The sequence below is a fragment of the Petromyzon marinus genome, chromosome 2, assembly GCF_048934315.1.
Source record: "Petromyzon marinus isolate PM22_M1 ecotype Great Lakes invasive population chromosome 2, UKy_Petmar_22M1.pri1.0, whole genome shotgun sequence".
NCBI classification, from domain to species: Eukaryota; Metazoa; Chordata; class Hyperoartia; order Petromyzontiformes; family Petromyzontidae; genus Petromyzon; species Petromyzon marinus.
In genome coordinates, this window is record NC_133668.1 from 5924491 (window position 1) to 5938421 (window position 13931).

At 41.4% G+C, this 13931-nt stretch overlaps 1 protein-coding gene across 4 annotated transcripts in view; it reads left to right on the forward strand.

Annotated features, from left to right (window-relative positions):
- The first annotated feature begins 276 nt into the window (after nt 1–276).
- Nucleotides 277–13931, forward strand: part of LOC116948914 (uncharacterized) — a 40596-nt gene continuing 26941 nt past the window's right edge. Inside the window, exons 1-5 of one of the 4 annotated variants that reach the window (XM_032966182.2) lie at nt 277–664; nt 8589–8666; nt 10774–10910; nt 12268–12330; nt 12869–12956. In XM_032966182.2, the coding sequence (XP_032822073.2) occupies nt 8590–8666; nt 10774–10910; nt 12268–12330; nt 12869–12956 (365 nt within the window). In that variant the 5' untranslated portion in view covers nt 277–664; nt 8589. Of the gene's footprint in view, nt 665–697; nt 2802–8588; nt 8667–10773; nt 10911–11624; nt 11802–12267; nt 12331–12868; nt 12957–13931 lie in introns of those variants that run through there. The other 3 variants (XM_032966199.2, XM_032966189.2, XM_032966209.2) reach the window with 3 other exon arrangements.

Below are 13931 nucleotides of genomic sequence, written 5' to 3' on the forward strand. Positions count from 1 at the left end.
AGTCGTGTGATGTATTACAGCACATGTATTACAGCACAGTTGCAATAAACCTAGACTGACCAAGAAATGTTCCTGGTTTGGTCATTGAAAAAGATGTCAAACCCTCTGCTGGCTGCCTTCAACCCACACTGGCCAGCCTTGGTGAAGTATGGTCAAATAAGATCAACACGGCACGGCCAGGCCCTCATCCAGCAGCGGATTGACACACGTGATGTACTCTTCGTGTACTGTATATGATACACCCTATTGCAGACGTGCGAGTGGCTATTTTAAAATGAAGAGTTCCGTGTACTGTGCATGAAGCAAACTCTGGGGCTCGTCTTGTCTCGTCGGCAGTGCCAGCCTTGCGTGAAGCAATTCCAGTTGGTTTACTTGGTGGTTTTTTGTTTTGGTTGACAGACAGGCAAATTTGGAAACTGTACAACAAGTAAATAATGAAAGCACGTGCGCGGCACCCTCCTTTCACCACCAACGGCACGTGTTCTCGGCAGTGACGTCACAGGGGTATGACGCTGCAGAGGCGATCCCCGCACACTTCTTTTGCTGATTTCAACCCCACCCCCCTCCTCAACACACTCTGACACCAGCAGGGCTGCTGACAAGTGGGAGCTGGAGGGTAACTCGGTCTGTACTCCTCAACGCTGGCAAGACATCTTAAGAGGAGGTAGGCGTTTTTGTTGTTGTTGTTGTTTAGTTTATTTGCCTGTGTCCATTGCGGCGTATTCACCACTGCCAAACGCCACCACCATCAGGTCCGGAGAGCTTTTGCGGGTGTAGCCACTTGAACTGCTGGGATGTACGTACTGTATACATTAAGGCATGGTGGGGTGGGGCTTTAGGGGCTGTAGCCCAGAGGGCCTCCGCCCGCTGGAATGGGGCCTTCAGAGATTAAGCGAAAAGTGATTTCATTTGTGGATGCTGAATTTTATTTGTTGTTAGCCTTGTAAAAATACATTTTAATTTTTTGTTTTACTTTGTTTGAAATATTACTGGGGAGGGGGCTCACGGTACCTGTAGCCCGTGGCCCTACAAAACCTTAATCCGGCCCTGATTGTATACAGTACTGCACAACCTCGTGCCTTTTATGTGTCAATCCACTGCTGGATGAGGCCTCTCCAGGATCTCTCGACCATGCTTCACCAAGGTAGTCGCTGCGAGTTGAAGGCACGTGAAATGCTTGTGCACGCATCAGTTTTAGATACAGTACTTGCAATTGGCAAGGAACTTTATTATTTTTTGCAAATATAAACAATTGGGTCGAGGCTCAAAAAGAAAAGCAGTCCCTTGGTGTGGACCGATCAGTTTCAAGGACAATGCGTCATATATTATCATAGTATGTTGTTTGTTTGTTTGCATTTTGACTGCGGGTATTTGTGGTTAATGCAGACGTGAATCCTCGTAAAAAGGTTTCAGTTTTGTTGCAAGAAAAAAAGGGGGAAAACCCCCTATTATTAAATATAAACAAGTTTAGGTGGAGCGGTGGCGCGCGGCTTGGGTAGCGGCACTGCGTTATTGACAACCGGTGACCCGAGTTCGAGTCCCGGTCACGGCCCACCTAAGTGGCTCCAGCAAGCGAGTGATATCTGACCCGGTCATGCCATCACCCAAAGACAAAAGGTCCACCCGCGTAGCCCCAACAGACGACTGTCGGAGCAAGGGCAGCCAAGTTCCACCCTTGCTACCGACACCCACTGACCAGCGAAGGTGGTTTACACAGTGCCCTCCGGTATCCCGAGAATATCCCTAGAAACAAAGCTTAGGAATAGGTGAAGAAGCCCCCCCCCCCCCACCCCCTTAACATCGTGAATCTACCTTTAAAATAATACAGAAAGCACAGAGATTAGTGCTGGATGCAGCGGTCGCATTTGCGAATTTTATTGGGGGATTACTGCAGTGTGGTATCTTGGTCTGGTCTGGGACTTTTTTTCTGCCTTGCCCAAGCTTGATACATTCAAACTGAGATCGTTGATTTATATTTAGTGACTTGCTTACCATTTTCTCGATTTTGTACTCCTATCGGGGTTTTTTTTGGGTGTTGTTTGCTGCTGTAACTTTGGTGACCCCGTGCCCATACTGGGACATTTGTGGGGGGGGAGGAATAGCTTCATAGCTCATCGGATTCACCCTACAGTCTAAATAAATATTTTGAATTTTGATTTAAAGCTTTCGTGCCTGCAGTAATTCATATTCTTAGTTCTTTCGGTAAAGTCACGTTGAAGGGAAACAATAAAATAATAATATATATATAGAACACCTGAAGACGACCGTTTGTGTTATGGTCGAAACGTCGTGAGAATTTTTATTGTTTTATATATATTTTATTGTTTCCCTTCAACGTGACTTTACCGAAAGAACTAAGAATATGAAATATTTTGAAGTCAAGCAGAATTTGGGTCTCAACGTGCACTGTTGTTGTTGCTGCGAATGTCCAAACGAATAACAAAGGTCCGATCAAAGCGACTTTCCTTCCTACTTCGAGGGTTGAGGAAGTTTCCAGGGCACGGAAGTTCATATTCGCAGCAGTTTCGCTCATGTTTGGTGGGCCGTCAGCAAAGCCATCCCATTTAATGAATTATTCATCATCTGTTACTGGTCCGTTGAAGTGGCGTGATTACAACGGTGGGCGGACCTTAAGTCGTAGTTCACGGTGTACAACTTGCACGTTGCACTTTCACGCATTGAGAGCGGGACGAGCGTGTGGTGTGAGCAGTGACGAAGAGATAAGAGCTTCGTAGCTTATCGGATTCCTCCAGTCTAAAATTCACATTCCGCTTTTACGCCAATTTTGCCGGCTCCTGCGGGTAAGTAGAACTCTTCAAAGTTGTGAAACATAATATTATGAATCTGCTTGCAATTGCCTACCTTGTACATTCATTACATCGAATCCTTATCTCTCTACACGTTTTGTAACGTCAGTGGGGAGCGGTGGTGTAGCGGTTAGCGCGCTGCGCTACGAACCTGGCGACCCGGGTTCGACTCCCGCTCACGGCCAACACCGGTGACGATTATCTGGTCCTAGGCCTCCCCTAGGTCGACTCAGCCTCAAATGAGTACTCGGTGCGGTGTGTAAACATTTCCACACTGGAGAGTGTGGCAATGTTACTCGCTAACAGCACTTGCCCCTAGAGGCTCAAGGCCACCAACACCGGCGACGATTATCTGAACCGGTCCTGGTGTGTAAAACATCGCCCCTTGGGAAGACAAAGTCTTTTAATATCCCACCACCACCACCATGGCTTTGTAATAGCTTTTGCCCTTGTTAACAGACGCAAGAGGGTGGTGGGGATTGCAACATTAATACAAACGCTGGAGGCGTCAATGCGACATTGCACGAGCTTTAACCACTCACTTGCACGTTGACACGCAGAATGCGTAACGATTCGTTTGTCCATTTGATCGCGGAAGGCCGTGGGCCACCATCGGTTATATTATGGGCCGAGATTAATTGATTATTATAAAAAAACACATTTTAAAGCTGATAAACTTCGCCGTTTTGGGAAATGTATGAAATGCCATGGAGGGCGGTGTGTGTGGGGGGGTGGTGTGGGTTGTGTGAGACAATGGAGAAGGCCCTTCTTCGTGCTTGCTGACCACTGCTGTAGCAAGGGCGAGGAGGCCTGAAATGTCACTTGGCCGACTTTCTCTCTTCGTTGGGAGAGGTTTGCGGTACCCACACTTTAGCCCACCACGCGTGAACAAGGCCGATTTGAATTTTGATTGAAAGCTTTCGTGACTGCAGGGATTCATATTCTTGGTTCTTTCGGTAAAGTCACCACGTAGAAGGGAAACAATAAATTAATTAAAACATATATTGTTATTGTTTTATATTTTTATTATTTTATTGTTTCCCTTCTACGTGACTTTACCGAAAGAAACCAAGAATATAAGGCCGATTTGGCTTAACTGCGCTTTGGAATAATTGGTTTGACCCCTTCTGGCAATGAAACAGGTGTTAATTATGTTCAAACACCAAATAGAAACAATTTTTACAAGTAATCCTCTGTGCATTAAGCACACGTACTTGTGGCGAACAAGCAAAAAACATGCTCTAAAAATGATTTAAAGCTTTCGTGACTGCAGGAATTCATACTCTTTGTAAAGTCACGTAGGTAGAAAAATAATTTTACTTTTGTATCTACGTGACCCAAAGAGTATGAATTCCTGCAGTAACGAAAGCTTTCAAAGACAATGCATATATATTATTGGAGCATACTTGCCCTAATAATATGATGCATTGTCTTTGAAACTGATTGGTCCACACCAGAGACATCTTTCTCTAGGGCCTAGTCTCAAAGTGTTTGGACCAGAGAACGCCAAAAGACGACCAGCACAAAGACAATGCCACTTATCAGGACATTTCTAGCTCGAGGTGAGCAGCTACAATATGTGACCTTTCTTGCAAGTATCAAAATATAACAGTAGGTTTTACCCTTTCTGATAGAAAAAAACCACATTGCATGTTCACCACAAGTACGTGTGGTTAATGGAGACGGGATTCCTTAAAAAAAAGGTTTCCGTTTTGGTGTTTGAACATCTTAGCACCTCCCGTATTATTTTTGCCAGAAAGGGTAAAACCTATTCTTAGACTTTGATACTCCCAAGAAAGGACCCATGTTGTTCGCTGTGGTTGTTACCCATTTATAACCGCTGCGTGGACAGAGGAAATGTTTCTATACAATCAAGCTTTCCGCATTGTTTCAGCTGCCACGCCGGGGAATCGAATCCAACCGGTGACCCTGTGGGTCAGCAAGGTCACGGTGTCGCTGCTGCTGCTAACCATGATAACATCACGGCAGTTATATCCCTTGTAGAGGAATATTGCAGTTGCATAGTTTTTGTTATGGGACAAGGGACATTTCTTAAGTTCACAGAGGTCGTGGAATGGGTGCGTTTACATGAGACAATGTGTTTGGCAATTTGCCGTGTTAAATCAGATATCCATACCGATTATATGACAGTACAACGTACATGTTTTACAGTACAGTATTACAGGACGCCGGTAAATATGGCACAAGTGATAACTAGGAGAAAAAAATGGCACAATAATAATCAGAGGGTTAGGCTTAATCAGCTTATTCCATTCAGATCTGTATGTAATTGTTAGCACAGTACTTCGGTTACCACATTAGCTATAACTGATAGTACAGGACTTTTAACTGTTAATACAGTCCCGTTTCCATGTGCCATGTGTTTACCCTCGTTATAACTTGTGTAATTGTTTTACTGTGCCAATTTCACCCCGTGTCGTTTTTATCTAAGATCCAGTACTGTATTACATATGGGAAGAGCGGTGGCGCAGTAGTTAGCGCACTGCTCCATTGCCAACCCACAATGGCACCCAATATCAATCGACCATATCGATTGATATTAATTCGTCGTAGCCTTTAGGCACTCCACCACTCTGCCCCTCCTGTGAAGGTTTCTTGGCTTGGTTTGGGAAGCTGGGATTGTTGTGATAACGTGTTTGTGCATTTTGTTTTGGTGACATGTATTAATTTGTTATTTGTTTTGGTTGAAAGTATGGGGTTTTTATTCGCTTGGTAGTGGCTGTCTATGGAATTTGGTCCTTCTATATAATAAATGTTTTGCGTTTGTGGGATGCTATTAACATGAATGACGCTATATAAAATGAAAGCATTATTATTGATGGAACAATTGACGACGTATTGCTTTGAACACAAGTCACGACACGTTATACGGGCTACTCGACATGTTTGGAATGCCGCTTCATGGACAACTTTCATAAAGAACGTATTTGTGTAGCCCACAATCCAACGGGTGACCCAATATAGTGGCTAAGCAACCTGAAATCGACCATCTGAGCTTTTTAGCGGTCATCCCAAAAAACGAAGTGAATGAATATGCTGTACAGTAAGTATATAATCACTCTTTATTTATACTGGAGGAATCCGATGAGCTATGAAGCTCTTTTTTCACAGATGTCCCTCGCCTGGTATACAGGAGATCGTGGGTTCGATCCCGAGCCTGACCTCTCCTATGTATTTGGAGTCTGCATGTTCTTTCTCCCCGTGGTCGCGTGGATTTTTCCTCCAGATTTTCCCTACACATTTAGAATCAACGTGCGTTTAGAGTATTTGGCTGCTGAGATCAATTCCCACATTGATAAGCCACTTTGTTGAGCTATCATTTGTGGCCAGGATGCTTCTGGAAAATAGCTATATAGCTCAGTGGGCCAAAACTGGTCAAATGTAAGATCTTTTTAGTTTTTAGTTGCTATTGTTGATGTTATTGCTGCTGTTGCTGGTGTTGTTTCTGCCATTTATGTTGTTGCTGTTGTCGCTGCTGTGGCTGTGCCACAAGGCAAGTCCAGGCTGCGTTTTGCAGAAGCACAGGAAGGCCGCACAAAAACAGCCGTTTTAGCTAAATCTATTAATATAAAAGAAAAAATTGGTTCAAAAACAAGTTTTTCAATGCATACAATTGTATTTGTACTCAAAAGTAGAAAATACAGAATTAATAACATTCGATGTACTGAATAAAAAATAACTTTTTCTAACAAATAAAAAAAAGTTATTGTAAAAAATATTTGTCTATGTACATGTTCATTCAAAGATCTCAATCCAGACAATAAAAATAGTTCAATATTGGCGGGATACTTCTAATATATTTCAAATAGTGTAATACAAATTAAATTTAAAAAAAAAACACGAAGAGGCCCAGGATCGGTGGGTCCTGGACTGGTTCTTTAAATTAACTCTTGAATTGTCACGCGTATATCCGAAGATATTAAGCATGAAATATTTGAAAGAATATAAACAGACAACAGGTCAAGTTAAATAATAGTGTTGGAATACCAGTAATTTTAAGTGATTATGAATGTAAAAAACATGTATAAAACCGTTTACATCTTTAATAAACACTAATAAAAGATACAAACTCATAGGAGCAGCAACAATAAGTGCCTGTCCTGTTGAACCTGATTTACTGTACTCCCAGTATCATATCAAAAGTTTAATCTTAATTCAAAAATAATAGTGGCGCTTATAATAGCAGTGGTCCTTATATAATAACCATATGAGGTGTGAAATTGAATGAAAATTAAAATATATGTTCACGGTTTATAATACCCAAAGTGGGTCAGTAATTATTTGAAGCAAGTTAAAATGGCCCACATTTATAATAAGTTCTAAATCGTTTACACCAACTTATTTCATGGCATCGGTCAGTGTTAAATGTCCAAAGTGCATTTCCCAATGTAAAACCCATTAAGCTATCGAGCCCTTTTAAAAGGCGACTTGGCACATAATGAAAAAATTACCACAGGAAAAAAGACCAACAAAATGGTATATAACCAACATCTTCTCGTGTGTTAGACTTTACTTGAGAGCAGGTTAGCTATATTTATCTCACATTGTTTGCAGTTATTCCCAAGACTTCCTGTTAGCAGACGACTGCATAGACATTGAAGACATTCATAAAATGGTTGACGCCTCCATTTTATCGTGGCTCGACCACACACATAAACATTAACATTATTTATAGCAGCAGTTACTGCTTACTTTATTTCACTGCACACAATTTAATCTTAATTTTTTTGTCCATTTTACCTCAACACTGGGCTTGCCATCCAGAAGGGTTGCCAGTCCAATTCAATCTCCCGGTACGGCAGTTGCCACAAAGTGAGCAATCTTCCTAAATCCACCCACAAGTATACATGGGATCACCGCAGTTAGTCAGCAGGTCACGTGCGGTGGATAAAGTTGGGTTACATCCACCTAATACATAAAGGTAGTGCAGGTAATCTAACACGTAGGCTTTCGCGAACAATACTATTCACACTAAAGTTGAGTATTTTTCGCGTGTGGTGGAGTGACGTGTGGATACTCCCAACTCTTCCAAAGACCAGCATGGAAGAGTAGGCAAAACGTTCCCCGTAGGGTTTGCACTCTCTAGAGCTCCCTCGAGTTGAGACTCTTTGGCCAGCAGTGGCATAAGCAAGACATTGCAGGATTGCACCTATAACCTTTCACTGAGAATGACCAGGGTCAATTTACCACGCGTTAACTCGGGTTTCCCTGCTGTGTGAATTTTCGCGCGTGACAGTGCATTTTGAATTCATTCCTAAAGTTAAGCTGAAAACGATGACCAGATTTTGACTTTTGGAACCAGTAATCAGTTTTGAAAACGATTGTAAGTTTTTCGGTTATTGTTTGAAAACCTAAGTTTTACACACACCGCTTAACTCACAATAGGAAAGGTTTAAGTTGAAATGCCAGTTGAGGTTGAAAAAACATTACCTCTCGAAGGTCAATAAAACGACTACCACTTTGTGGGAAGTCAACAAGGACAGCCCTGTAGAGTAGCTGGCCCCCCACTATTAGAATGTGGAATTTCCATCACTGGCTCAAGTCAATTAGCTGAGTCGAATGCCATTAAATAATCATATTGTCAGGGAGACAATCTTACCCTTTGACTTGCTATCATTATTACATAGAAGAAACCTCTTAATAATGTTACCTTTTGGGAATATTTTTTTACAGATCAATTTCCAATAAAAAAGCATTCGCAAATTAATTATGCGTTTTTTGCAGACAAACAATATTAACGGCCCTCTTGTTACTTCGCAGCATGGCGATTGGGTTTTCTGTTCACCAAGAGGAGACGTCAAACATGTCGAAGAGATGCAAGTGGCGGGGTGAGAACAGGTAATGGACTCTCTGAAGCTTCCTCTGTCTATTATTTCATTTTAAAGTGTCCCAATTTGAGAATTACAGTTGCAGCAATTGGACAAAACGACCACGTCTTTCGGTTGTAAGGTATGAGGACACATGTCAACCTTTGGTTAAAATGGAATGTGTGACTGCAGTCCAACGGATGGATGAGTGAATGTGGTTGCAGATGCTACACTTTACATTGGCAATGTCTTTTTTGTTTGTTTTTTGATCACAGGCAGAGTTACTCGAATTTTAAGTGAGTATAATTGACTCAAACAAAGTAAGCGTGTTTCCTGGATGCTTGATTGTTCCAAAGCAAGGAAAGCTGCCCCATAATGGGCCTCCTGTGGATCCTGACAGTAATTTATTGCTGTTTAAGCCAAACAAGCTTCCCACTAGTTTCAGATAAAAAAAAGACACGGGGTCCATTTCACTACTGTACAAATCAGCCTATGTGCCTTAAAATGATTTTTTTTCAGCATTTATGTTGGCAAACTCTATACTGTACTGGTTTACAATTCTGATATCTATTTGTTTTTACGTTTGGCCCCATGGTAGTTTTATTCCAAAATTCTCTTAATCAGCCCTGGACCACCCAACAAGATTGTCCTGTTTACAAAGATTATTTTACATGTGCCAATGTATCGATCAAATTGTGACCAATAAAGCTACCGGTGGCTTAAGACTGTTCTGCGATTTCAATACCAATTGGGATCTGTTTAGCAAATGCTGTTGGGCTGACTGACATTTTATTCAATGTACTTCACGAACACCAAACACTGGATTGGTCCAACCAAATGCCACTGGTAAACATTGGTCTGGAAAGCCCCTGGACGATTTACTTGGGTGTACTTTTTTACGTGCTAAAATAGTCTGCTTAGCTATTATTTTATGATTTCACTAACTAGTAAAGTTAGGGTAGTAAACCCAAATTCGCCCGAGACTTGGTTCTTGTCTTGTATTATTGCACGGCCTACGCGGAGGGTTGGGTGGGGGGGATGCGTGACGTCAGCAGGCACACTGCGTGACGTCAGCAGGCACACTGCGTGACGTTGCCGCATGCTGGTGACATCACAGATGTGACATCACCGCTCACTTGCCGTGAAAAATATTACATGCATTATTGCGCTCCCCCCAAAATACAAAAGTCTATTTTTATACTTTTTGCATTGTGTACAGTCTGGAAGCTACCCACATGCCAAATGTCAAGTTTTGTTGCATGTCAGGAAGTATGCTAAACATTTCGAACAGACACACATATTCACAACTTTCCTTTTTATATATAGATATAGCATGTACACGATACTCCCAGGCCTTTCTCCAGCCACTGCTGGATTTGGCGGCCTCCCCATGCTGTGCAGGTAGTGGGAGTTATTTGACCACATTTCACCACGATGGTCAGTGTGGGTTGGTAAACTTTGGAGTATGGCAGTACACTACAGCAATATGTTTTACCGCACGTCCCTCTGCTACCCACCTTGACCCAGTCACCTGGCATGCGGAGTTGAGCCTGGATAGTGACAGCATGGGCAGCAATCATCTAGAACAGGTGATAGAGACATTGCAGTGAAGTATTTATGTGTTTTTTTAATACATGTACAAAATGAACCTTAATATAATCTTAACATTCAATTAAAAGTTCCACATGAAAGTTCGTGAACAATATAATATATTTTGATTTGAAGCTTCCGTGACTGCAGGAATCCATACTCTTTGGTTCTTTCGGTGAAGTCACGTAGGTATAAAATAATATAAATCACGACGTTTCGGGCGCAACACAAGCGTCCATCATCAGGTGATTTATTTTATGTTTTACCTACGTGACTTTACCGAAAGGACCAAAGAGTATGGAATATATATTTTTCATGTTAATATTTGTGAAGGGTGGAATTTAGCACTGGATGATATTTGTGTGTTGTTAATCACCCCTTCACTGGTGACGTTTCACCTAATTGGTAATTGATTCTCCTACTTAACAAAGTAGCTTATAAGGGCTTGATAAGCTTGTTTAAAACACACACAATGCGTCGTGTGTTACCTGTGTTTATGAAGGTTAAACTTGCAGTAAAAAGTCCACATCTTTTCTTCGAATGCACAGATACAGCAGCCTTGACGTGAACTGGATTTTGAAAATGATCAAAATCGTTGCCTTCCTGTTTCACGGGAACCATCATCACTTGTGCAAAGAAGATCAGAACTACCACAATGTTGAAAGGTTGCTTGAAGAGGTGATGGGTGAGTGATATTTTCTGGTAACACCAATAGAACATAAATGATCCTTTCAAATGTATTGATGTTTCATGATAATTATGAGAAGTATGGTGCTGCTCAGGGGTCACAGCAGTGAGGTGGCACAGCTGAGATCCTGTGATTGAGTCCAGGATCCCAACTGTCCCCATGCAGGCTGTTCTCTGGATGGATGCTTCGCTCCATGACTTGACACCGATAGTACAATTAGAATACAATTACCACGAAGCACAACAACCCTTTTAAATAACAGCATGTACCTTGTCCTCCAGGCAGTACAATTTAATACAGGACTCATCATTAGTTTATTTTGGATTAGATTGTGTAGGTATGACAGTGTTTAAACTGTAACCCTCCACCACCCAAGAGAGCCAATCAAACATCTAAATTTTGCTACATTTCGGTTTTCTCTTAAAATAAACTCAACTGGCATATTTCCCACGTGACAACTTGATTTGATTGGCTGAATTTAATGGAATTGTTTGGAAATGGTGTGAGCTAGTTCAATAATTTGTAACTGCCTTCACAGAGGTTAATAACAGTTACTAATAACACAAGGCCAAGTACAGTTTAACAGGTGATTGCAAAATGCACAAATCGCCCACCATATATGCCTGCACACCATTCTTACAATAGAGTCAGTAGTATCTGCACACATGGGGAGGGGGGGGACATATGTGGGGGCGGCGGGCGGGCCGAGAAGCTCTCCGCAGGAGCTTGAATAAGGCGGCCGTAGGTTGTCGGAATTCTAGTCCAAATACATTTCTCACTTTATTTTTACAAAAAGAGTTAAAGTAAAGTCCTGTTCAAACGAGCCTTGAGGGACACACATCTTGTGTTTAAATGCCTCTTCGGTGGTGGAAACTTCATATTCCTACGGTAGGATGAATCATTCCATTGTACAGCAAAGATAGTCTTTTCACAAATCGGTGCTCAGCGTATTGACGCTGCGTGGATGAATGGTAGAATCATTCTCCAAGCGGCATTCGAACTCGTACGCTTCCCAGTCACTCGCGTATGTTACCTATTGCGTTGCTTCGCGCTGTGCGTACACATGTGCGTCATCTCGAAAGAACGTAAGTGGGGTTTTTTATTTTGCGCTTGGGCCTGGCCTACACCATTTTGTCTCTTTAAGTACGAACATTTGTTAACAGTAGAAACAATAAAGAGATTTTAAAAAAAATACCGTTACATGGATAAATGGCGACTCCAATTGCATTATGAATGGAATGAAAGTCTTGCCAAAACATTTGTGATACTTGTTTTTCAACCCGTATATTTAACACGCTGGAAAAAAAACCAGTCACTTCAGTGTTATGATAACGTTTCTCGTTTCTACTCACAGAATTTATGGCCTCAAAATGTTTCGCAACATTTCCCTTTTTCAAGGAGTCTATGAAAGTTACTGGTACGTATGCAGTAAGCTTACACATAGGTCGTTGTATCTTGCTTTATAAAGGTGTGCTATTTTAATGCCTTTAAGCATTGGAAATTGTAATAATATACTTGTACATTTTTTCGACTTATGAAAAATGTAAGTTCCATTTATTGAAAATGTAAGTTGTAATTGCTCTTTGAACCTGGCAACCTGAGTTCAATTTATGGCAAACCCCAGTGACGAGTGATATCTGAACCAGTTTGCTTCACACCCCCATGACTACCATGGCATAGGGATGATTTTCTGAAGCAGTGGATTGACAAATGGCTATAAATTATTATTATTATAATTATGTTTTCCTTCATTTAAAAATATAACTCTGACTAGTATATTTCTAGCGCATTCCAAAATGTGGCCTTTGTTATTTCTTTAAAATGTCAAGCATTGTTGCTGCAGATGGTTTAATAATTAAATATTCATTATTGCTCGCCCTTTTAAGGAACAATATGTATTGTGTACATCCTGGATATGGTCTTTGAATTAATGCACTGCAACTGTAATTATTCAGAAACAAGCAAGATGGCCAACACAGAAGAACAAGCGGTGTCTTCGAATAAGTGTACACAGACAGATTTTCCTGACGTTCTACCACAGAGGTGATTGGAATAACAGGAGAGACTGCATGCCACTTGCATTCTGGCCATGCGATGCATCATATTTATTGCCATGCACACTGAGCGCTACTGGAGCTCATGATCGACAATCACTTTCCTTACATCCTTTGGTAACTCATAGGATGCAATAATTATTGTGAACGAAGGAAACTGTTTGACAAGAAATACGTGTCCGGCTCTAAGACTGCTAGACAAAGTAGTTTGCCTCATCTATAATAACGAAATCAATGATCGACTTGTGTTCATCATTTAATCCACTGCTCGATGAATGCCTACCCACGTACATATTACTGTTTCAGGTTGTTTGACCATACTTCACTACACTGCCCTGTGCGTGTTGATGAGGTCAGGAATCAAACTGAGGTCACCGGGTTGAAGGCAAAATGTACTAACTACTGCACCGCCGCTCTATCCGATTACAATTTGCAGGGTGTTTTTTTTATTTATCTCAACAACGTTTCACTCTGAGGTCTCAATTGCTGATGGTGGTTAGGTTCAAATGAGGTCTCGATGTTATGTCAGCAAATGTTCGTGAAAATATATATTATACAGAACATAGTCACGCTAGTCTAAGGGTAAAATTTGTTGGTGAGAGGTGGCTGCGTGGCCCAGAAGTCTGAGCAATTTCTGTTCTTGGTATGGCAATATGTTCAATTTCTGTTCTTGATATGGCAATATGTTCAATTTCTGTTCTTGGTATGGCAATATGTTCAATTTCTGTTCTTGGTATGGCAATATGTTAAATTTCTTTTCTTGGTATTGCAATATGTTCAATTTCTGTTCTTGGTATGGCAATATGTTCAATTTCTGTTCTTGGTATGGCAATATGTTCAATTTCTGTTCTTGGTATGGCAATATGTTCAATTTCTGTTCTTGGTATGGCAATATGTTCAAGAGCTAAATGCCAATGTCGAGCCCACAGTGGTTTACTATATGTCCATAGTTTGGATTGCATGA